This window comes from Doryrhamphus excisus, linkage group LG17 (assembly GCF_037039965.1).
Source record: "Doryrhamphus excisus strain RoL-2023G ecotype Guam linkage group LG17, RoL_Dexc_Guam_v1.1, whole genome shotgun sequence".
Taxonomy (NCBI): domain Eukaryota; kingdom Metazoa; phylum Chordata; class Actinopteri; order Syngnathiformes; family Syngnathidae; genus Doryrhamphus; species Doryrhamphus excisus.
In genome coordinates this window covers 4,089,440-4,115,905 of record NC_136373.1, presented here as the reverse complement: position 1 = coordinate 4,115,905, position 26,466 = coordinate 4,089,440, and the positions used below count along the sequence as shown (strand labels likewise).

Below are 26,466 nucleotides of genomic sequence, written 5' to 3'. Positions count from 1 at the left end.
TGTTTACAATAGAAACTCATATGAGTAAAGTGGAGTAAAGTGTGATGCAATAATGTCAATTGTGGAAAACAGAAAGGGGAAAAGGATAGAACCTTGTGGCACCTCTTGGTACTAGTGTGAGTTTTTTTAAGTTTTTTTTTTTTCAACACAATTTTGGACTATTTTCTGTCCTGGGAGCACTTTTTTTTAAGTTTGTGAGTTTTTTTTTTTTAATTCACCAACATTAATTATTTGTCACGTTTCTTTTGTGTTTCCACGCATGAGAATGTGCACCGTGGAGTTTGACTTTGAGCGTTATTTCGAGTCTTATTTTTCATTTCTAATATGAAGATGGCAGTTAACACTAATGACCGTCCCCAACAAGTAAAGTAAAGTGGACATCCGTGTCAGTGTGATGCAGTAATGTGAATTGTAGAAAACAGAAAGGGGAAAAGGATAGAACCTTGTGGCACCTCTTGGTACTAGTGTGAATGATAAACTGTTTTTTTTTTCAGTGGAATCGAAGTGTGGGGCTCGAAATGGAATAGAGGGAGGCAGAGACTGAGCGAGGGGGGGTGGGGATGGTGGGGAGGAGGCACAGAGATGATAGACACGGCGAGGGAGTCATGCATGTAGAAAGGAGGAGGGAAGCGTAAGACACTTGAGGCAAAGATTCCACCAGAGCGAGGAGACACTTTCCTTCCCTGGTGTGTTGAATTCAAGCAGGCGTCGCTCTTGTCTAAAAACTCAAAAGTGGACATCAGAGTGACACGAGTGTGGAGGCGGGAGGAGGGCGGACAGATGGATGAGGAGGAACGGCGGCGAGCTGACATTAACTCATTTAACGTTTGTCTGTTTAATAAGCTCCGCTGAAGCAAAGACCACACTGTTTCTATGGCGACGTCCCGCTGCTTGACAAGGACCATGGATGTAAACAAATGCCTCTGCTTACTTCTTTTCAATCTATGTACTCCAGGTAATTATGCTTTTTTTTTTTTTTTACTATGACTAAATATCGGGGTGTGTTTTTGAGGAATGTGTCCCGTCTTAAAACTTTAAGTCATTCCAGACTGGGATGAAAATATAAATATTGTATTTAATTCCATCAGGGCCATTCTGTACCCATTAATATGTCAGTTTAATGCATCATTATGGGAAAAAAAATCAGGATTAGATTTGAGGGACCTTGCTTTTTAATAAGTAATCTTTCTTTTTTTTATGATTTTTAATGACTTTTATTCAGTGTCCAAATGCTGAACAAATATATATATATATATATGATTTTTTTTTCTTTTGAGCTGTTGTTTGGGTGACCTGCTAAAGAGCCCTGGCAGAGGCGGAGTGCAAACACATATTTGCTGCTTGTGCACTATTGGCCTAAGAGAACACATTGATCAAACCGGGACAGAATTGGGTCCGGTAGTGTCGACATACCAACGAGCGGCAAACTAAACCTGGATGAACCAAACGACTAGAACATAAAAGCGAAAAATGGCTACTTGGGCTAATTTCCTGGACTGATAAACCAAATAAATTAGCTTAAATCAATAATGTTGTTTTTATACTTATCACTTAACTTGAATTTGTCCCATAGGAAATCATGTAGTAAATAGAAATACTTATACTAGAAATACTAGTCAATGAATGTATTAGCAATTGATGGTAAATAAGCATGAGATATAATTCATTCATTCATTCATTTTCTACTGGATGCTGGAGCCTATCCCAGCTGTCTTCGGGCGAGACACCCAGGGTACACCCTGGACTGGTGGCCAGCCAATCACAGGGCACATATAGACAAACAACCATTCACACTCACATTCATACCTATGGACAATTTGGAGTCGCTAATTAACCTAGCATGTTTTTGGAATGTGGGAGGAAACCGGAGTGGTTAAATTTATATATGACTAAAATATATATATTGCCTTTTGTCCCTGTTTTTGTTGGGAACTGATATTTTGCCGAAATTTACTTAAAGTCATTGTGTGTAGTTTTGCTTTGTTTTAGTTTTATTGTACTGTTTTTAAACGTCTTTTTATGCTCGTATGACAGAAGAATGCAAAAAAAATGCAGTTTAAGAAGTACGTTTTTATGTCTCCACTTCTTTTTAACCCTATGCATGTTGCCAATTAACCTAGCATGTTTTTGGAAAGTGGGAGGAAACCAAAGTGGTTAAATTTATATATGGCTAATATATATATATATATATATATTGCCTTTTGTTCCTTTTTTTGTTGAGAACTGATATTTTGCCGAAACTTCCTTACCTCAGCAAGAAGTACATTCACTTTTAGGGTTAAAAGAGAATTTACTTAAAGTCATTTTGTTTAGTTTTGCTTTATTTTAGTTTTATTGTACTGTTTTTAAACTTCTTTTTATGCTCGTATGACAGTAGAATGCAAAAAAACTGCAGTTTAAGAAGTACGTTTTTATGTCTCCACTTCTTTTTAATCATATGCATATTGCCAATTAACCTAGCATGTTTTTTGGAATGTGGGAGGAAACCGGAGTACCCGGAGAAAACCCACGCATGCACAGCGAGAACATGAGATATATAAGAAAGTCAAACGTATGTTATTATCTGTACAAGCAAGTAACATAAGCAACAATAATAATAATAATGCAGTATTTTTGCTTACTTTTGAGGTCTCCAACAATATTGATGATGATTGAAAATGCTCCAATTAACATGTCTCCGATAGTCGCCGGATTTCTGTTTGATAATTTGTGGTGGTTCAAAAAGCATAAGCATTAACATATGTGGCTGTAGGCAACTTCCTGATGTTTTTTTTTTTTAATATAAACTCCACAAGATGGTAGTGAGTCCACTTATGAGTTCCCAGCATGCGGCTAGCTATGCATATTTTAAAATATTACTACTCAAATTTCGGTGTGGTCATCAGTGCTAGCTTAGCAATTAGCTCCTTACCACTATTACAATATCACAATACCCCTTATTGTCTCTGTTGCTGCTGTGTTATCACAAATATACTTGGTAATACTGGACCATGTTGTCTTCTCCACTTTCTCATGCACTCCAAGTCATGTATTTATTTAAAAATAAATGCACCAACTAAAATTTAAAGCATTTACTGTAAATATTTGTAATTCTCATCTCTATTACAAATCAGTTTAAAGGAAAAAAGCACTTTCTCCATTATAGACATTTCTTATGTGAGACTTGAACACACATTTTGTGCATTCTAAAGCTATAAAAAGAGATAAAAACAGACAGCTCTCAGATAAGCGGAGGAAAATGGAATGGAATGGAATGGAATTGAACCTCTCCAAAAGACAGAAAATTCCCCCCAAAAAGTGCAGTTTTCCTTTGTTGATGTCCATCAAATGGACTGATATTCAACATTTTCTCCATATTCTTCTCAGAGTCCGTGTCCCTGCTTTGACCCACACATTGTTACCCCGCTGGCCCTCCCATCTGAAGCCATTACGCTGCTTTTAGCACGCCTCCATTTAATATCTGCCGCATTGTAGCCAGCTGCTGCTGATGATGATGAAGCAAAGGTTACACCTCCTTTATACTGTATGTTGTTGTTGTCGCTTTGATGGACACCTGTCTGCTTGTGTCACATGGGAACACGGGAAGGGGAAGGAAAAAGAGGGGGGAAAAAATGCTTCTTTTTAATAAGATATTGATCCTGCGCCTTATACATTTGAGGGTTCCTGTTTGAAGGACAGTGAAGGGACAGGACATCAGCTTGGACTGAGTGCTAAGATATCGATATTGTTCTTAACTTAATTTACTTTTACAATTATTCATTAAGATGCTAGCTAAGTTTGCAACATTTAATTGAACTCTTATTGTGCTCACTGTGAACACGGTAATCCTGAAAAAAAAAAAAAAACGTGTAATGACCACATTTTCACTACCGATGCCAGCGGTGCCTCTGACAAAGTGTGTGCGACAATGAGTGCTGCTCCTCAGGCAGGCAATATGGACGCAGCACCATCGCATTACGGTTCTCCTGAGCTCCACGGCACCAACATTGTGAACACGGTAATCCTGAAAAAAAAAAAACGTGTAATGACCACATTTTCACTACCGATGCCAGCGGTGCTTCTGACAAAGTGTGTACGACAATGAGTGCTCCTCCTACACGGTTAGTTAGGGGTCTCAACCAGCGGGGAATACATTAAAGCAAACCGTTTTGTCGGTATGCACAAATCCAAGAAAATACAGCTGGAATAGGTGCAGATTCTGGAAGATCTTTTGCGGGTTATTGCGTGTACTTGCTCTATAGGAGTCCACAACTCAATACAAAGAGTGGAAAAATTAACATAATAGGTCCCCTGAAAAGTACAATAAAAATATATTACTTTATATTGCAATATTGCAATCACCATCCCTGCCGCTACCCACTGAGCCACTCACTCCGTTCATGCTATTGTTCTATGGAATAAATGTGTGCTAAAAAGTGCTAAAACCAAAGTAACTAGTGAACTCTCTTCCTGCGAGACACATTGGAAACAAACACATGCACATGGCAATATATTGAAACTGGCAAAATTAGCATATTCTTTTTTATTAATTGTGTGATTAATTAATTAATTATTGTCCCAGGCATAAAGTCCATGAATATTTTTTTTTTTTACAAGAAATCTTGTGACACCGCTAGTTGGCATCATAAAAAATACACCAAAAAAAAACATAAAATTTGACTTTTTCCCCCAGAAAATTCTGGTTAAACAACAAATTGTTCAGTTTTAAGGTGTTTGGCTTTAAGGTTATTGTATATAGCTTGTAAATTGTCTTTTTTACTCTACTTTTATATACTTTTTTTTAAACTTGACTACTGCACTGAAAGGAGAAGCTCTCCAATCTCGTTGTACATCTTGTATAATGACAATAAAGGCCATTCCATTCCATTCCATTCCATTCCCACTGTAGCTAAACTTTCCATACTTCTTCAGACAGCAAACTAATTCACTCAATCAATTTAATTCGCTACCAAAAACGTACGTTCCTTTCAACCCGAATGCTCAATATATTTATACGTCTTTTACGCTTTATTGTGCTCGAGACAAAAAGAGGTGATGACATAACTTGTGCTTTTTACGTTTTATAGAATAACTCAATTCAAGTCTATTTCTATGAATGCATCACATCAGAAATACTAAATAATGCAGTAGTATCAGTTCCCAACATGATGCAATTCAAGTCACTTCCACGAATCACTGCTATGATGATGAATGGCTCAAATAGAAGGAAAGCCTTACTCAATATGAAGAGAGGGGGGGGTAAAAAAAAAAAGCGCTGAGAATGCAAATAGACACGTAAGCTTAGGGACGCGTCTCTAATTGCTGTGGGACCCGGCTAGGTCATCTTCTCTGTAATGTGAGTTGCTTCTAAAAAAGAGGAGGTTGGTGTATTGGGTGCACAGGTAGGAGTGTTGGGTGGGTGGAGGCACAGCGTGTCCTCTGATGCACATCCATCCTTCTCTTTTGCCGTTCCCCTCTGTCTCGTGTAACCATGACGCCAGCTGGGTCTAACGGAGGTCGCCTTCTTTTTTTTTTTTTTACATTGCATGCAACAACAACATCCGAGCCAGAGAGCTAGTGAGTAACTTGTGTAATATTCATTTCAGTGCAGAAAAAAGCAAACAAATTAAGACTACATTTTAACAAAAATGTGTTAGTTCTTGACATTAGAACCCCTTAGGTTGTCTTAATGTGATGGTATATCTTTTCCAGGTCACTACAGTTATCATAAGTACCGTATTTTCCGGATTATAAGTCGTACTTTTTTTCATAGGTTGGCTGTTCCTGCGACTTATACTCCAGAGCGACTTATAAATGAAAAAACTGTTAATGTTACATAAACACTGGACACCTTTTTTGTTTATGTTTATTTTTCATGTAGCTGAATAACCATTGTGTTAGCATATCTTACACATATTCAGCCTGTTCTCTATTCTTTTATTATTCTTAGAAATTGCCTTCCAAGATGACGTAATGTCGGTTTTGGTCAAGTAGTTTGTAAAATAAATTACCTGCAAAAAATGCGACTTATGTATGTTTTTTTTTCTACCGAATTATGCATTTTTTGCATTGTGCGACTTATACTACGGAGCAACTTATAGTACAAAAAATACGGTAACTATCAGGAATAGATGACATGACTGATATGACTGGGGGTGGTGGGAGGGATGGAGGCGCGGGTGCGCCTGCACTGCGCCAGACTTCCATTTATTTATTTATTTATTTATTTTATTTATTTATTTATTTATTTGTTTGTTTGTTTGTTTTTATATTTGTTTATTTGTTTATTTGTTTATTTATTTATTACATTGTGCCTCGCCCGTTGACTGTGTGGGTCATTTTCTAGTCTTGCCTTTGCTTTCTAGAATGAAAGGTGGTGGTTATCAAATGGAAGCTGGAAAACCTAACCCAATATATTGTATATTCCACATTTAATTTTCTCAAAAATCTACGATTCGCCATGTAGGGTATTTTCTGGACTATAAGTCGCACAAGGTAAAAAATGCATAATTAGGTAGAAAAAAAAAACACACATAAGTCGCATTTTTGGGGGGTTATTTATTTTACAAACTACTTGACCAAAACAGACATTAGACAGACAAGTTCTAACAATAATAAAAGAATAGAGAACAGGCTCAATAGGTGTAAGTTATGCTAACACAATAAACAACATAAACAGTTTTTTCATTTATAAGACGCTCTGGAGTATAAGTCACAGGAACAGCCAACCTATGAAAAAAAAAGTGCGACTAATAGTCCGGAAAATACGGTAACAATACACTTACTGTATTTTGGCCAATTTTACCATCAAACATGCCGGGGTCCCTCTTATCATTGTCAGAGTCAGTGTCGTTTTTTTTTTCTCCCTAATTATGCATTTTTTGCATTGTGCGACTTATAGTCCAGAAAATACGGTAATATTCACTCAACATAACCAAGATGGATAAAAAATGTGAATCAATAAATGGCACAAAAATTCTTCAAAATGCTGTTTCTAATTCATTGCTTTTCTCTCCTAGTGTTTTGCTATGCTGGACCGCGGGCCCATGCCGAGGAGAAGCTGCTCCAGGATCTGTTTGTGCGTTACAACAAACTCTCTCGGCCAGTGGAAAACTCGTCAGACACAGTTCTGGTCCACTTTGGACTGTCCATCGCTCAGCTCATAGATGTGGTCAGTAAATCTTTTTTGTCATAATTTAGTTGAACTTCTGCTTAGTTGAATTGTTGACATTCATTGGCTAAATATATTATACAGAGCAAAGTAAAAAAATAACATTTACTACTGTCAAATTAAATTAAATAAAAGCCAAATAAAGTAAAATGACTCAGTGCTGAGACATTGACGTGAGTTGCTTCACTGACATTTTTTAAAAATAATTTTCAGACAAGACGAACTTTTGCCTACATCGGTGAGTACCTTTATCTCACGCGGCTAAACGATGACATCACTATTCAGACCCCAGTAGTTTGGATATATATCGGATTTAAATCTAAAAAAAAAAAAATCTTGATATGAAAAAAATCTGATACAGGTCTAGGGTTGGTCATTGTTTCAATTTGAGTAATTCTGGTTCCGATTTTTTGTTTCGATTCCGGTTCCTCATGGTTCTCGATACTTTTCAGAAGTATTCATTCATTTTCTACCGCTTATCCTCATGAGGGTCGCGTACATGCTGGAGCCTATCCCAGCTGTCTTCGGGCACACCCTGGACTGGTGGCCAGCCAATCACAGGGCACATATAGACAAACAACCATTCACACTCACATTCATACCTATGGACAATTTGGAGTCGCCAATTAACCTAGCATGTTTTTGGAATGTGGGAGGAAACCGGAGTACCCGGGGAAAACCCACGCATGCACGGGGAGAACATGCAAACTCCACACAGAGATGGCTGAGATTGGAATTGAACTCGGGTCTCCTAGCTGTGAGGTCTGTGCGCGGCAAACACATGGGTAAGAACAGGGAAGTACACAAGCTGTGTTGATGACTGTGCGATGAATAAAATTGGAACGTTGGTGTGTTGAAGTAGTCATTAATTCATTTTCTACCGCTTATCCTCACGAGAGATGCTGGAGCCTATCCCAGTTGTCTTCGGGCGAGACCGTGGACTGGTGGCCAGCCAATCACAGGGCACATATAGACAAACAACCATTCACACTCACATTCATACCTATGGACAATTTGGAGTCGCCGATTTGGAATGTGGGAGGAAACCGGAATACTCCACACAGAGATGGCTGAGATTGGAATTGAACTCGGGTCTCCAAGCTGTGAGGTCTGCGCGCTAACCACTCGACCACCGTGCAGTAGAATAAAAAGTTAGCATGTTTGAAATGAGAAAACCATAACCCAAATATCGTGTATTATGATTAATAATGTATAGTGTTCATTATGTTAAGTTTATGTATACCATGTATGTTGATATTATGGAAATATACTCTATGAATACATTTATTTAAATATTACACTTCATTGTTATTGTAGAAATGACTTAGTACTATTATTCTATGGGGAAATTGTTTATTTACTAACTCCTATTTTTTTTCCTATTATGTAGTCATGTTTGCGGGCCCTGTGGAAAATTAAATGCAAATTTGTACATACATTTTCTATAAATCCTGTCGACTCTGGGCAAAAACCTGACATGTGTTGCCAGCGGTGGCATACTTTTTTTTTTTTTTTTTATGCTGAGAAATTGAAAATGCAAAAACCTGCCTGGATTGTTCAGGTGCCTTGCACTCACAATTAGAAGACAGGAACATGCCTGCCAGTGCGAGTCAGTAGCTGGGAGAAGTTGTCTTCTCCGATGCAATGTGTCAGCAAGCTTGCCAAACGTTGCAGCTACACCGTGTTAAAATATTCTCCTTGCTTCTGAACACTCAAGTATTACTGTATTATTATTATTTAGATATTATTTCCAAGTTAATTCATTTCAAACATTTCTGTTTACACCGAACAAGGATGAGAAGAACCAGATGATGACCACAAACGTCTGGGTCAAGCAGGTATGTGCGCATTAAACAGTCCAATACGGTGCTGCGGTATAGTAACAATGATAAATGTTTCCCTTCAGGAATGGAATGATTACAAGCTGCGCTGGAATCCGGAGGAATACGATAATGTCACCTCCATCCGTATCCCCTCAGAGATCATCTGGAGGCCTGACATTGTCCTCTACAACAAGTGAGCCTTTCCTCCGCCGCTAGTTATAATCATGTTCAAATTAGGCACAATCATGCACGGAAAGTCCATGCAAAGGATGTGTGGTCTTGCATAATCTTCAGAATAAAATAGTTTTTTTCAGGGGGAAAAAAGTACCCTAATTTCTGGTATATAAGATGCACCAGCGTTTAAGGCACAACCACTAAATTTAATCACAAATAGATTTGTAAATATATAGGCCACACCTATAAGCCATACATGTCCAGCTCTTTATTTGATAGGAGCCGAACAACAAGCTCGTCAACCCATGTTACAAAGAACGCTAAACTCATCACACAGCAACTTAACACTCAAAAGCTATACCTAAGAAATATACAAGACAGGTACAATACAGATTTTTTTTGAGCCGATCAACAAGCTTACAAACCCATCTTACAAAAAAACGCTAAACTCATCACACAGCAACCTAACACTCAAAAGCTATACCTATGAAATATACAAGACAGATACAATACAGATTTTTTTGAGCCGATCAACAAGCTTACAAACCCATCTTACAAAGAACGCTAAACTCATCACACAGCAACTTAACACTCAAAAGCTATACCTAAGAAATATACAAGACAGGTACAATACAGATTTTTTTTGAGCCGATCAACAAGCTTACAAACCCATCTTACAAAAAAAACCGCTAAACTCACCACACAGCAACTTAACACTCAAAAGCTATACCTAAGAAATATACAAGACAGGTACAATACAGATTTTTTTGAGCCGATCAAAAAGCTTACAAACCCATCTTCAAAAGCTGTACCTAAGAAATATACAAGACAGGTACAATACAGATTTTTTTGAGCCGATCAACAAGCTTACAAACCCATCTTACAAAGAACGCTAAACTCATCACACAGCAACTTAACACTCAAAAGCTATACCTAAGAAATATACAAGACAGGTACAATACAGATTTTTTTTGAGCCGATCAACAAGCTTACAAACCCATCTTACAAAGAACGCTAAACTCATCACACAGCAACTTAACACTCAAAAGCTATACCTAAGAAATATACAAGACAGGTACAATACAGATTTTTTTTGAGCCGATCAACAAGCTTACAAACCCATCTTACAAAAAACGCTAAACTCATCACACAGCAACTTAACACTCAAAAGCTGTACCTAAGAAATATACAAGACAGGTACAATACAGATTTTTTTTGAGCCGATCAACAAGCTTACAAACACATCTTACAAAAAAAACGCTAAACTTATCACACAGCAACTTAACACTCAAAAGCTGTACCTAAGAAATATACAAGACAGGTACAATACAGATTTTTTTTGAGCCGATCAACAAGCTTACAAACCCATCTTACAAAGAACGCTAAACTCATCACACAGCAACTTAACACTCAAAAGCTATACCTAAGAAATATACAAGACAGGTACAATACAGATTTTTTTGAGCTGATCAACAAGCTTACAAACCCATCTTACAAAAAAAACGCTAAACTCATCACTCAGCAACTTAACACTCAAAAGCTATACCTAAGAAATTTACAAGACAGGTACAATACAGATTTTTTTTGAGCTGATCAACAAGCTTACAAACCCATCTTACAAAGAACGCTAAACTCATCACACAGCAACTTAACACTCAAAAGCTATACCTAAGAAATATACAGGTACAATACAGATTTTTTTTATTTAATTTACTTTAGCACTGTTAAGGCATACAAATCCTGCCCTGTCATGTATTTTCTTTCAATAAAATATATAGAATTGACTTATTTCAGCCATAGTGTGATATGGTGATTAAATATGATGATTAAATATGATCAATTAATGTGAAAACTGTGATTAATCGGATCAATTTGACAACCCTAATTCTTACATAATAAAGTAATATTTTGCACACGCAGACATTTTAATGAGAAAAAATCTTGGTACTGCTATAATTCGGACTTTTGTGGAAAATACGTAAAAAAATTATACAAGAAGAAAATCTGATATTTCTTGAAAAAGTCATAATCTTGCAATTTTTCTGGGAAATATGTTGTAATATTGCGACAATACAATGTGGATATTACAGTCCAAAAAAAGCCTGCCTGCTCCTTTAGAGGACAAGTCGATTGGATCTTGCACCGAGCTTTCAGACTAAAGCTGTCCTATCTGATCTGACTGGTCCCACCTAGTCTTTGAGAATTAAAAGTGTATGAATTGTCAAATAATTGACAGTACATTACCTGATAGTGAATCAACCGTACGGACAGAATTTACAAATTTCATCATATCATAACTTCATAAATGGATTCATCATCCAAACCCTCCGGTAGAACATTATGAAGGCTTCATGCAGTCACTCAGAATGATCCATGCTTTTTAAACGGCGCCATCCTTGAGGCAAGCATAATCACATCAACATTAATGTGCGGAATCTGCTGATTCGATTCCAAGAAAAGGCGTTAGTGGACAAAAACAAGATGACGCCGCCAACACTCTTCTCCTGTGCCAGTGCCGTTAAGTAGTTTTTAGCTGCGAACAAGGTCATCTTTGATGGGCGACGGCCATAAACAAACTTGGAACATTGCACGAGGCAATACATTAGGCTGAGGAGAATAAAATGTAATTAAATGTGTTTCCAAAGAGCTTCAGATAAAACGCATTCACTGTGACTGCCATTATGAGTGAAAGGGAATTCTCAATGACCAACATAACAATGACATTTATTAGACATGACAAGATTTGCAGGGTACGATTACCAAATCGACTTGTCATTCAAACAAAGCGTATTGTGCTCTCAGCTGATTAAATGGCCTCTGGACTATGAAACTTATAGTAAAACTTTAAAGGGGACTCAAAAGGAACACTATGAAAATATGCTAAGTTCATGTTCCGTCTATCGCAACCTGGCTGGGTAGCAAACTAGCTGAAATAAAAATTAGCATCGCTACTTTTAGCATGTTTTTTTGGGTTAACAACAAAAATTTACGCCACAATTTAGACTTGGATTGTATGCATTTTGTGTGTCATTAACACACTGTCTGTATTTTATAATGCCGTATATGTATTTTTGAGCAGAACACGTCCTTTTTTTTAAATCAAATAGCCTTCTGTTAGCTACCAAACAAAATGGCAACCAGAACAGGAAGTTATAATGCCCGTCTATGACTCTCAAAAACACATTTTTAGCATTACAATTATAGTCTTACACAAAGAAACAATTCTAAATACATATAAGTTATGAATGATGGGGCTAAATGAACATTTAAGATGAGTTTTACCTTCATTGAAGACTATTGTTCCCCAAGACGCATCGTGGCAGCAAGACATCACACGGACACCATGTTCCTGTTTTGTCATGAGGTATTTCTTGAATTCAACAGTGTTTCTGGAACCAAAGAAAGTTAAAAGTGTCTGCATTTTGATTAAAAAAAAAAAAAAAAAGTGAGAAACAATAGTGAATTAAAGAAACAACTCAAGTCAAGAAGGTGGTAGTTGTGGTTTCCAGACTGTCTTTGATGGTAAAAGTAACCTGTGAATTGTACAACTATGAAAACAAAGCAGTCAAGACGACATACAAGAGAACATGAAATCTATGAATTGCGTTCAGGTGCATCAGGAATAAATATTCTCGTAAGAATAAATTTGTGTTTTGTTGTGAAATACTGTATTAATACAGTATTATTTTCTATGACAAATGAATTGTATTTTGGCAAAAAATATATATATTTTTTATAAGTAATCTTGCGAGAAGGCAGCATGGTGGACATGAGAAAACCATAACCCAAATATCGATTGTATACTATTGTATACTAAGTGTATTATGATTAATAATGTATAGTCTTCATTATGTTAAGTTTATGTATACCATGTATACCTAGCATGTTTTTGGAATGTGGGAGGAAACCGGAGTACCCGGAGAAAACCCACGCATGCACGGGGAGAACATGCAAACTCCACACAGAGATGGCCGAGGGTGGAATTGAACCCGGGGTTTTGGTGATTAATCACGATTAATCATAACAAATCACCCAAAACGTGCGGCTGGTGATCAATCATGATTAATCACGATTAATTAATGTGTGCGCCCATGATTAATCTGATTAATCATTTTAATCGTTTGACCGCCCTATTATTTTTATATAGAAAATTATTGAACCATAAGAAACAGAACCAAATCATGAAGTTTGTGTATCGTTACACCATTAATATATATAATATATATATATATATATATATATATATATATCAATTTTCTATGCAACTCACTAGGGTCACGGGTACACCCTGGACTGGTGGCCAGCCAATCACAGGGCACATATAGACAAACAACCATTCACACTCACATTCATACCTATGGACAATTTGGAGTCGCTAATTAGAATTAGCCTAGCATGTTTTTGGAATGTGGGAGGAAACCGGAATACTCAGAGAAAACCCACGCATGCACAGGGAGAACATGCGGAGCAGAGCAAGGACCCTACCGGTGCCCCCGCAAAAATGTTTTGCTTGATGGCGGCCATGTTTTTTAAACAATCTTGTAGGTTGTAGTCTTGCAGTTAAGAGTTCCGCTAACCAATACACTTTATCTTGTGTCTCTTCCGCAGCGCTGATGGCGACTTTGCCGTGACCCACCTCACCAAGGCCCACCTGTTCCACGACGGGCGCATCAAGTGGATGCCCCCGGCCATTTACAAGTCCTCGTGCAGCATCGACGTCACCTTTTTCCCCTTCGACCAGCAAAGCTGCAAAATGAAGTTCGGCTCGTGGACGTACGACCGAGCCAAGATCGACCTTATCAGCATGGCCAGTGACGTGGATCAGATGGACTACTGGGAGAGCGGAGAGTGGGTGATCGTGAACGCGGTGGGCAAGTACAACACCAAGAAGTACGAGTGTTGTACGGAGATCTACGCAGACATCACATACTACTTCATCATCCGGAGGCTGCCGCTCTTCTACACCATCAACCTCATCATCCCCTGCTTGCTTATCTCCTGTTTGACCGTGCTGGTGTTTTATTTGCCGTCGCAGTGCGGCGAGAAGATCACGTTGTGTATTTCGGTTTTGCTATCCCTCACGGTTTTTCTATTGTTGATCACCGAGATCATCCCGTCTACGTCGCTGGTGATTCCGCTCATCGGAGAGTACCTTCTTTTCACTATGGTGTTTGTCACGCTGTCCATTATTATCACTGTTTTTGTTTTGAACGTACACCACAGGTCACCGCAAACCCACGGAATGCCTCACTGGGTACGAAGGGTCTTTTTGGACATGGTTCCCCGAGTCCTGTTCATGAAGAGACCGCCCGGTACGGCGAAGCAGCACTGCAAGAAGCTAATTGAAATGATGCACCGTCCCACCGGGATATCCACAACGGGCAATTCGGAAACCTTCTGGATGGGCGTGGAAACGGGTTTTACTCATATAAGACAAGTGGAGAAAAGCCTTCCGAAGACTCCATCCGACAGTCCGAACATCCACATCTGTTCCCCTTCTCCGCCTTCTTCTCCTCTCAAGGAAAAAACCCCAATTAAAGCTAACATCTTTTCCCAGTCGCCCATTAAACAGTATTCCAATCTCCAACGGGTACACAACTTGTCTTCTTCTCAGTTGTCGTTACCCCCGACTTTGCCGCTGGGTCCCCTTCGCAGCCTCCCCAAAGAAGACGCTAACACACTCTCCCCGAACGGACGCTCCCACAGCGTGGAGCAAATGAGCGACCACCAGAGGGAGTTTCCTGTGAAAGCGGAGCAGCGGTGTCGATCGGGAAGTTTCCGTTACTGTTGCCTGCACAACGAAGGACCGGCGGACAACTGGACGGGGTCTGCGGACCGAACCAAGCAAAAAACCCAGACAAACTGCCTCAAAGAAGAGTCCACGAAACAAGAGGCGGTGATTCCGTCCATCTCGCCGGCTGTCCAACGAGCCATTGAGGGAGTTCAGTACATCGCCGATCATCTCAGGGCGGAGGACGATGACTTCTCGGTGAGTTGTTAGCCTTTCACTAAATACTATTTTCATTATTATTCTCCAAAGTCACCAAAGACTTAAAGCTGGTATTATTTGCGGATTATACCACTGAACGTGAAATCATTAGAAATATCAGAAAAGAAATGGTTACACACTAAAAAAATGGTTTGATGATAAATAGATTGTCCTTGAACTTAAGTAAAACTAAAATCATACTGTTTGCTCACCGCAGAAAGGACACACACCAGCAAATACAAATAGACGGTGTGGACATTGAAAGGGTGAAGGAAAATACATTTCTGGGGATCATAATAAATGAAAATATGAGCTGGAAACCTCATATTACAAATATACAACATAAGGTGGCCAGAAATATTTCAATATTGAACAAAGCAAAATATGGAATGCTCAGACGTGGGACACAGGGTCCTTCAACCTGTCGCCAGGCCTGATGGAAGGGAACGCAGGGAAGTCCCGTGGGTGATGGGCAAGGACAGGCGCCAAGGCCAACTAGTCTTTGGTTGACGAATCTGTTTTTTTGAGATATGGAACATCACTTCTCAGGAAATGGTAATGGTAATGGTAATGGTTTAATTTCATTTGAACATGCATCAGATTACAATTGAATGCATCACATAATCAGTTCACAGTTCCACATGTCCAAAAGGAGTAGGAAGAAGCAAAGCTTATTAAATCCTACCCCTCCATCTGGTACTTTTACAATCAGTAACTGTTACGTTTGTTCACTTCCTGTTTTCCTTATGTAGTTACATTTTTTTCTTTTTAAAATTAATAAAAAAATATATATTATAAAACAAATTATTATAAAATTTATAATAAATGTTTGAAAGATTTTTTTTATTTAAAATTAAAATTAAAATTAAAATGTATTTATTTATTTATTTATTTATTTGTCAAGTCGCTATTGCTTCAAAATTAAAATTAAAATTAAAATTAAAATTAAAATTAAAATTAAAATTAAAATTAAAATTAAAATTAAAATTAAAATTAAAATTAAAATTTATTCACTTATTTGTTTGTCAAGTACCCTATCTCTTTAAAATTAAAATTAAAATTAAAATTAAAATTAAAATTAAAATTAAAATTAAAATTAAAATTAAAATTAAAATTAAAATTAAAATTAAAATTAAAATTAAAATTAAAATTAAAATTTATTTATTCACTTATTTATTTGTCAAGTACCTTATCTCTTTAAAATTAAAATTAAAATTAAAATTAAAATTAAAATTAAAATTAAAATTTATTCACTTATTTGTTTGTCAAGTACCCTATCTCTTTAAAATTAAAATTAAAATTAAAATTAAAATTAAAATTAAAATTAAAATTAAAATTAAAATTAAAATTAAAATTAAAATTAAAATTAAAATTAAAATTAAAATTAAAATTAAAATTTATTTATTCACTTATTTATTTGTCAAGTACCCTATCTCTTTAAAATTAAAATTAAAATTAAAATTAAAATTAAAATTAAAATTAAAATTAAAATTAAAATTAAAATTAAAATTAAAATTAAAATTAAAATTAAAATTAAAATTAAAATTAAAATTAAAATGATTTCTTTCTTTCTTTCTTTCTTTCTTTCTTTCTTTCTTTCTTTATTTCTTTATTTCTTTATTTATTTATTTACAAGTACCCTATGAACTAAATTAAGGCTTTACATCAAAATAATAACAATCATTGTCCTATTGGTAATTAATTGTCTTTTTTTTTTTGGAAAGTCAGTCAGAAAAACAACTGACCCTCGGTAATTCAACCCTGAATTTTTCATAAGAGACACCTTCAGATATGGAATGACATTTAGATGTGAGATGCACCCTCATGAAAAAAGTCAGCCATTCATGAAGAATCAATCAAGGGTGAAAACTGACAGCTGCCTAAAAGAATATTGAAGTCTTCCATGTTCCTCACTGCTGTTTTTGTTTGTTTGTTTGTTTGTTTGTTTACACCAGGTGAAAGAAGACTGGAAGTATGTCGCCATGGTCATCGACAGGATATTCCTCTGGATGTTTGTACTGGTGTGTATACTGGGATCAGTGGGACTCTTTCTTCCGCCTTGGCTGGCTGGAATGATCTAAAAATATTTAAGACTATTTAACCTGTTTTTTTCATCGGTCAAAGGAAGTACAATATATTGTTTAGTTATTGAATTTCATAAAGGTTACAAAGAAGATAAAATGTCTATCATTGATTACTGGAGGCACGTAAATATTTTATGAGCGAGAACTTCCCGCTAATATTTCCATCTGACATTCTGACACCTTCACATGTAGGACGCAAACCTCCTAACCAAGGCTTCAATTTCGATGTTGCATATTTCTTCGTTGAGTTTTGTGCATTACTCAATGGGATATTAAAGAAATGTCAAAAATAACCATAAGTGATTGTTCAGCTTGATGATTAGTGGAATTTTGTTGTTATGTTTAGTCGTGTCTTGAAGAAACTGAGATAAAATGGAGTGCAGTACTTAGATGCAACCAGAAGAGGCACTGTTGGCTTACCTAAAGACAAAAAAGTGTCAGGAAGCGAGAATTCAAAACATTCAGATTATACAATAATCTAATCAATCTGGCAAGATGACAACAGGGTCTTCATGAGGCCTTAAAAATATAATAATAATAATAACAAAACAAATGTATAAATTAATTAAAAATAGTATACTGTACAAATATACAAATATTTTACATAAAATAAAAATAAACTAAACTAAACCAAAATAAACTAAACTAAACTCAACTAAACTCAACTAAACTCAAATAAAATAAAATAAAATAAAATAAAATAAAATAAAATAAAATAAAATAAAATAAAATAAAATAAAATAAAATAAAATAAAATAAAATAAAATAAAATAAAATAAAATAAAATAAAATAAAATAAAATAAAGAGTGGTTAGCGCGCAGACCTCACAGCGAGGAGACCAGCCTTTTTTGAATTTTTGCATGTTCTCCCCGTGCATGCGTGGGTTTTCTCCGGGTACTCCGGTTTCCTCCCACATTCCAAAAACATGCTAGGTTAATTAGCGACTCCAAATTGTCCATAGGTATGAATGTGAGTGTGAATGGTTGTTTGTCTATATGTGCCCTGTGATTGGCTGGCCACCAGTCCAGGGTGTACCCCGCCTCTCGCCCAAAGACAGCTGGGATAGGCTCCAGCACCCTCTGCGACCCTCGTGAGGAAAAGCGGTAGAAAATGAATGAATGAAAATTTAAATTAAATTAAATTAAATTAAATTAAATTAAATTAAATTAAATTAAATTAAATTAAATTAAATTAAATTTGCACCAAAATTTGGAGGGAAAAAGCACAAAAAAGTTTTTTTTTTTAACCTTTTTGTGTACTTTCACTGAAAGCTATCAGGTAAACAAATAATACACATTAACAACCTTGGTGATTTGTGGTAAAATGCTAATAACACAGGTATTTATTTATTTATTCATATTTTAATAATAATGCTATCACCTCCCAGAAATAAATGTTTGGTTTTGACAGTGCTGCCATTACAATGCCATTAACCATCAAAACAGCTTTGTGCCCTCTGATCATTAAGTGTATGCGTGCGTGTGTGTGGAGGTGTGTGCGCCTATGTGTGTGTGTGTGTATTGATTTTTGCCATTTTGTCCCCTTACGCCGTTTAGCAGAGCACTCATGCACATCCCCCTTGTTAGCGCTTGACTTATCACACTTTTTCAATATTTGTTCGATCTCTCTCATTTGACCTAGTACAGACCTTGTGAGAGGTCCGTGGTCCAATTTCGATGATAAAATAAAAGCATGAATGACTTTTTTGCCTTTTTTTTGTTATGGTTGAGATTCAAGTGTTTAGCATTTTGTTTACATTATGACAAAAATGAAATACATAGATTATTAAACTACAGTATCGAACTCTATGCTAATGAGCAAAATGTAAAAGTGGAGGTTAGTGGGAAATATGAATAAAAAAACATTGAATTTATATATATAAAACATCATTATTTCAAATGGTATTCTTATCAGTGTTATCATAAATCTCATCAACTTAAGGAAGATCTGCTAATTGAAAAGATTCAGAATTCTGGAGATAAGATCACAATCATTTAATTTGTCATTATTTCTTTTGTCTAAAATAAAGAATACTCGACCAACTGAATTAATTCAACAGTGCATTAATTACACTCGGGTTTAGTCGTCACATAATTATACAAGCTAGCCTATATTTGCTTCACAAATTAAAGGGGACCTATTATGCTCATTGTGGACTCCTATAGAGCAGCTACACACAATAACCAGCACAAAATGCTTTTTAGTTCTTCCAGGATCTGCACCTATTCAGCTGTATTTTTTGGGGATTTCATGGTTCTTGTATTCCCAAACCCAACTTTTAAGGGAATTGATAATAAACAGTGATTTATCTTTTTAAAATTTCCGTTGTTAACATACAGCCAAATGTGTTGGATCCCCAATCCGATTCGGAAATAGAGACTGAACAGTTCGAAGTTTCTGAAGAAAAGAGGTTACTTCAAGATGTCTCTCAATAGACATAGTAGCTTTAGCATTTTAGCGCTCGGTAACATTTATTGCGGGACTACCAGTGTTTAAAAAATGTTAAAAAAGATTGTGGTGGGAAATGGCCATTAGCAACCAAGCTACCTGTATGCACACTCTATAGTGCTACACCGACTTTGCTCCATTACTTACATAAAATAAACACAGTTAGGACTCTAATAAATTATGACTTAATACTGGCTCTTCTGGCTCTTCGACACGACCAAGTAACGTTGGAAAGGCCTCAGGCGAAATAGTCCAGTGTCCAATACCGTTGACAGATTAAAATAGAGACTGACAAAAGGGCTCACTCCGTTCATGCCATTGTTCTATGGAACAAAAGCACCAAAGTGCTGAAGCCAAACACTCTTCTTGCCTGTTTGGAGGCGGGTGACGAGAAAATAGACATTTAGACAAAACATTCACATTCTACTTTATTCATATATTTAAAAGATGGATTAAATTCGAATAGCATTGTTTGCAGAGGTAATCTATTTTTTTATATAAAATCTGGCCATGTTGAAGTCTCACAAGGTCAGACAATGCCACCCCCCCCCCTTCACACACAAACACACACAGCACCAGCATGCTCGTGTTCCTGCACCCCAAAACCAGATTCTATTTAACAGCACGCCACGTTTACACTTGACCTTGTCTTCTGACCTCAGGCAGCCCACTCTAGTATTATATTTCTACAGACTCAGCAGACCTGAATAACTATTGATTATTGTGTGTAAAATACAGACAATGACAATTAAGGCAAAATATGGAAAGGCAGCAATTACCGTCTAACAAGGTGAGGTAGTTCATTGATTTCAACACATACTTAATTGATTTTAGCTTGTTTGAATAAAATGCAATTAAAAAGCATTTGGTAGCACAGTGTAATTTAATGTTGTTTGGTCTAGAGACAGTGGCACTAAAGAAAACACAGGAAGCAGAACTGGAGGTAGCAAAGATGAGGGTGCTGAGGTTCTCATTGGGAGTGACCATGATGGATAGGATCAGGAAGGAGTGCATCATAGGGACATTACATATTAGAGGCCAGATTGAGATGGTTGGGACATGTCCAGAGTCACAGTACATGTTAGAGTACAGAGAGGAGGTTGCTGAGGTTCTCACTGGCAGTGACCAGGATGGATAGGATCAGGATGGAGTACATCAGAGGGACATTACATGTTAGAGGCCAGACTGAGATGGTTGAGACATGTCCAGAGTCACAGTACATGTTAGAGTACAGAGATGAGGTTGCTGAGGTTCTCACTGGGAGTGACCATGATGGATAGGATCAGGAAAGAGTACATCAGAGGGACATTACATGTTAGCGGCCAGACTGAGATGGTTGGGACATGTCCAGAGTCACAGTACATGTTGGAGTACAGAGATGAAGTTGCTGAGGTTCTCATTGGGAGTGACCATGATGGATAGGATCAAGAAGGAGTACATCATAGAGACATTACATGTTAGCGGCCAGACTGAGATGGTTGGGACATGTCCAGAGTCACAGTACATGTTGGAGTACAGAGATGAGGTTGCTGAGGTTCTCACTGGGAGTGACCAAGATGGATAGGATCAGGATGGAGTACATCAGAAGGACATTACATGTTAGCGGCCAGACTGAGATGGTTGGGACCTGTCCAGAGTCACAGTACATGTTGGAGTACAGATATGAGGTTGCTGAGGTTCTCACTGGGAGTGACCAGGATGGATAGGATCAGGAAAGAGTACATCATGGAGACATTACATGTTAGAGGCCAGACTGAGATGGTTGGGACATGTCCAGAGTCACAGTACATGTTGGAGTACAGAGATGAGGTTGCTGAGGTTCTCACTGGGAGTGACCATGATGGATAGGATCAGGAAGGAGTACATCATGGAGACATTACATGTTAGGGGCCAGACTGAGATGGTTGAGACATGTCCAGAGTCACAGTACATGTTAGAGTACAGAGATGAGGTTGCTGAGGTTCTCACTAGGAGTGACCAGGATGGATAGGATCAGGAAGGAGTACATCATGGAGACATTACATGTTAGAGGCCAGACTGAGATGGTTGGGACATGTCCAGAGTCACAGTACATGTTGGAGTACAGAGATGAGGTTGCTGAGGTTCTCACTGGGAGTGACCATGATGGATAGGATCAGGAAAAGTACATGAGAGGGACATTACATGTTAGCGGCCAGACTGAGATGGTTGAGACATGTCCAGAGTCACAGTACATGTTAGAGTACAGAGATGAGGTTGCTGAGGTTCTCACTGGGAGTGACCATGATGGATAGGATCAGGAAGGAGTACATCATAGAGACATTACATGTTAGCGGCCAGACTGAGATGGTTGGGACATGTCCAGAGTCACAGTACATGTTGGAGTACAGAGATGAGGTTGCTGAGGTTCTCACTGGGAGTGACCAAGATGGATAGGATCAGGATGGAGTACATCAGAAGGACATTACATGTTAGCGGCCAGACTGAGATGGTTGGGACCTGTCCAGAGTCACAGTACATGTTGGAGTACAGATATGAGGTTGCTGAGGTTCTCACTGGGAGTGACCATGATGGATAGGATCAGGAATGAGTACATCAGAGGGACATTACATGTTAGCGGCCAGACTGAGATGGTTGGGACGTGTCCAGAGTCACAGTACATGTTGTGGAGTGCAGAGATGAGGTTGCTGAGGTTCTCACTGGGAGTGACCAGGATGGATAGGATCAGGAAAGAGTACATCATGAAGACATTACATGTTAGCGGCCAGACTGAGATGGTTGAGACATGTCCAGAGTCACAGTACATGTTGGAGTACAGAGGTGAGGTTGCTGAGGTTCTCATTGGGAGTGACCATGATGGATAGGATCAGGAAGGAGTACATCAGAGAGACATTACATGTTAGCGGCCAGACTGAGATGGCTGCAACGTTTATATAATTAATAAAATGGAGAATAGAAAAGCTTTTACACAATATCAGTTTTTTTTAAGGTATAATATAATAAAAAAATTATTAACACATTTCCCTTACATAATATTTCAATAAAAATATACCTGCCCACTCCATTTCATACACACATAGATATAGAACATTCTTCCCATCCCCGACTCGGCTATTCATGCATCATCACTGCAAGGCAGGAAAAAAAATTGAGGGCGGGCAAAAACATGGAGCTATAGGCAGAAATTCCAAAATAATATTGTGTATATAACTACTTTTATAGCAATCATATTCTCTCTCAGCCATGTTATTGTATTCCTACATAGGACGGCTATCTCATCTTGTCTTCTGAGACAACCTGAACAGTCCAGTTGTAATCGATTCCATACGCTGTTGGTCATTCCAGACTGCTGTATTTACTTTTGTACGTTTTTCTGTAAGATATTGTCAGAGCAGTGTGGCAGGGGTGTAATTGGAATTTCCACAGAAATGTATCATAAATATGTATAGTAGCGGCCATTATTTTTGGAAAGCAACAAGCGCCTTGACAGCGTCCTTGCATATTACTTTTCCCGCATAACCGACTAGGCTATGCACGCATCCAAATTTTGTATCTTAGTGCTTTTTGTACATGTACATTGGCTGCACGGTGGACAAGTGGTTAGTGAGCATGCCTCACAGCTAGGAAACCCGAGTTCAATTCCAGCCTCGGCCATCTCTGTGTGGAGTTTGCATGCGTGGGTTTTCTCCAAAAACATGCTAGGTTAATTGGCGACTCCAAATTGTCCATAGGTATGAATGTGAGTGTGAATGGTTGTTTGTCTATATGTGCCCTGTGATTGGCTGGCCACCAGTCCGGGGTGTACCCCTGCCCCTTGTCCGAAGACAGCTGGGATAGGCTCCAGCACCCATCACGACCCTCGTGAGGATAAGCGGTAGAAAATGAAATATAAATAAAATAAAATAAAATAAAATAAAATAAAATAAAATAAAATAAAATAAAATAAAATAAAATAAAATAAAATAAAATAAAATAAAATAAAATAAAATAAAATGCTCTTTTTAATGCTCTTGACTTTTATCGACAAGATCCATCCATCCGCCCTGGACCGGTTGCTAGCCAATGGCAGGCTAGTTGGCTAGTTTGTTTATAAACAAACAATCATTCACACACACATAGGGCCAACATGATAACCACTCACTGCCTCTCGCAAGATATCCCCCCCCCAAAAAAAAATTTTTTTTTGCCAAAATAAAATTGTCACAATTTTAGAAAGTAATACTGTTATACTCTACCCCCTGCGACCCTTGTGAGGAAAAGCGGTAGAAAATGAACGAATGATAATAATTAAAAACATTAACATGTTTATTATTTTGCATTGGCCTGATTAAGATTGACGACCCAGCCATCTGTTCCAAACATTTTTAAGCTAACGCTAACCTAGCTAACCTTAGCCGGCAGCCTTCTTGTGAATTCCCGAGTTAAACATCTTGTCAAGGTGGACGCCTAATCAATTGATCCATCACACCGCCTTAATCACATAATCCAGGCCTTGATAAATAGTGATTGGCGGGCTAGGGTTTTTCCTAATGGGGCTGACGTCATCCGCAGGCATGCTTAGCAAACAGAGACTCACACACGAATTGTCGGGTCTGACTCTGGAATGGAATGGACGCCCTCAGAGACGTGAGGCTCATGAATGAGTTAAAACACGGTGCACGGATCCCTCCCAGGGTCCACCCCTTGGGATCCCATTATATCAACACTGGCTGTATTGTGCCACCTGGAAGTACTGTCAAAGTCCTTCCAGGTCCCGAGTGGAGCTCTCAGGATAGAACATTCTTACTTCCACTGGTCACAATGGCTCTTTGTTTGAGTTGGGCTCTGATTTCCTGTTCGTCGTTGCAGTGTATGACCATATAATCCCATCTGGCCTAAGAAAAAGAAGCTAATTGGCTGCCACCGCATGTCCACAATATCGACCTTTGCTTGGCTGCAGTGGGGGGGGGGGGGGGGGGGCAGGTGGTCTTTGAAACAGGTATAGAGGACTTTAGGTCGGCGTAAAATTCGATTTTCAGCCTATTAATAACTTGCTCGGCAGCCGGAAGTTCAACACAAGTCAACTTTACAACAGAAAGAAAAACAACAAAAATAAAAAATACAATAAAAGACATAAAGAAAAAAGAAAGGAAATCACATGACGAATGTGCAGTAAGAGTTCGATTTTCCGAAAGGAACTCATCCTCACCCTAAGCGGTAGTGTGAGTACATTATTTTCTTTCCTTCATTGGTACATGTTTGAAATTTCAGAGTAAAACCATTTAAGTGTTAAGTTGCTGCGTGATGAGTTTAGTGTTCTGACTAGGACTGTTATATTAAGTAATGACCTCGGGTTTTCCAAGCCCACTAGGGAACAATTCCTGTGTGAACAGGGCCTAAATATTTATTCTTGTATTTACTTTTTTAAGCCCTTTAAGGCCACTTTGGGATTAAGGGTTGTATAAAATAACTTGACTTTTGGAAATTGATTTTTAGTTTGCTTGATATATTCACTTCATATGGAGCCGTTAATACATCGAAATACATATAATCCTGTCCTGTCATTTATATTTCTCTTCATCAAATACAGTGAAAATGCGTATTTCAGTTACTAGTTACTAATACTGATGAATCATCCCGTTCATCTTTTTTCTATGCCGCTTATCCTCAATAGGGTCGCGGGTATGGTGAAGTCTAGTGATTAATCATGATTAATCTGATTAAAAGTTAATCTAAACTTAATAATATTATATATCATTATATTTTAAATATTTTTGAAATTTGATATAAGGCTGCACGGTGTGGAAGTGGTTAGCGCAGGTCTCACAGGTAGGAATCCGAGTTCAATTCCCACATTCCAAAAACATGCTAGGTTAATTGGCGACTCCAAATTGTCCATAGGTATGAATGTGAGTGTGAATGGTTGTTTGTCTATATGTGCCCTGTGATTGGCTGGCCACCAGTCCAGGGTGTACCCCGCCTCTCGCCCGAAGACAGCTGGGATAGGCTCCAGCACCCCCGCGACCCTTGTGAGAAAAAAGCAGTAGAAAATGAATGAATTAATGAAATTTGATATAAGGCTGCAGGGTGGTGGAGTGGTTAGCAAACAGGCCTCACGGGTAGGAAACCCGAGTTCAATTCCTTCCTCGGCCATCTCTGTGTGGGTTTTCTCCGGGTACTCCGGTTTCCTTCCACATTCCAAAAACATGCTAGGTTAATTAGCAACTCCAAATTGTCCATAGGTATGAATATGAGTGTGAATGGTTGTTTGTCTACATGTGCCCTGTGATTGGCTGGCGACAGCTGGGATAGGCTCCAGCGTGAGGAAAAGCTGTAGAAAATGAATGAATGAATGAATTTTAACTGTTTAACTGTTGTGAGAAAAACAACATGGTAGAAATAATTTAAGTAAATTCTGCTTTGCTGTGAGATAAGAAAGAACAGTTTGAAGAAATAAAATGATATAAGATATGATCATGATCATTAAAACATAATTAAAAGCCAAAAATGAGTTCATGACATTTCGCGTCTGACTGGAAAGAAATAAGGAAGAAAAAGAACGGAGCCATGAAAAGAAGCAGGGTTCACCTTTTTGTGTTCTCTGTGGATGGACAGATTCTGCCACTTCTGCCGGCTTCTCTTCCAGCTGCTTCACTCTGCTTGTGTGTCCCCTTTTTTGGCCCCAACAAATGGATTAACAGGAGGAGGTAGGAGGAAGGAGGTGCTGGTTCCTTGCGGCACTCTCCCCGATGAGTTGGCTGCAGACACGCCGTCTCACCTTGAATGCCTGCACCGTATTTACACGTCTCACAGCACCTCTGGATTTCATTCAATCCCAA

The 26,466-nt window shown here is 38.0% G+C and overlaps 1 protein-coding gene across 1 annotated transcript; it reads left to right on the top strand.

The window, feature by feature from the left end:
* Positions 1-633: 633 nt before the first annotated feature.
* Positions 634-17,954, top strand: chrna4b (cholinergic receptor, nicotinic, alpha 4b). Its single transcript, XM_058085438.2, has 6 exons — positions 634-955; positions 6,999-7,150; positions 8,944-8,988; positions 9,057-9,166; positions 13,756-15,136; positions 17,092-17,954. The coding sequence occupies exons 1-6, from the start codon at positions 874-876 to the stop codon at positions 17,215-17,217; spliced, it is 1,896 nt and encodes a 631-aa protein (XP_057941421.2). The 5' UTR covers positions 634-873; the 3' UTR covers positions 17,218-17,954.
* Positions 17,955-26,466: the final 8,512 nt, after the last annotated feature.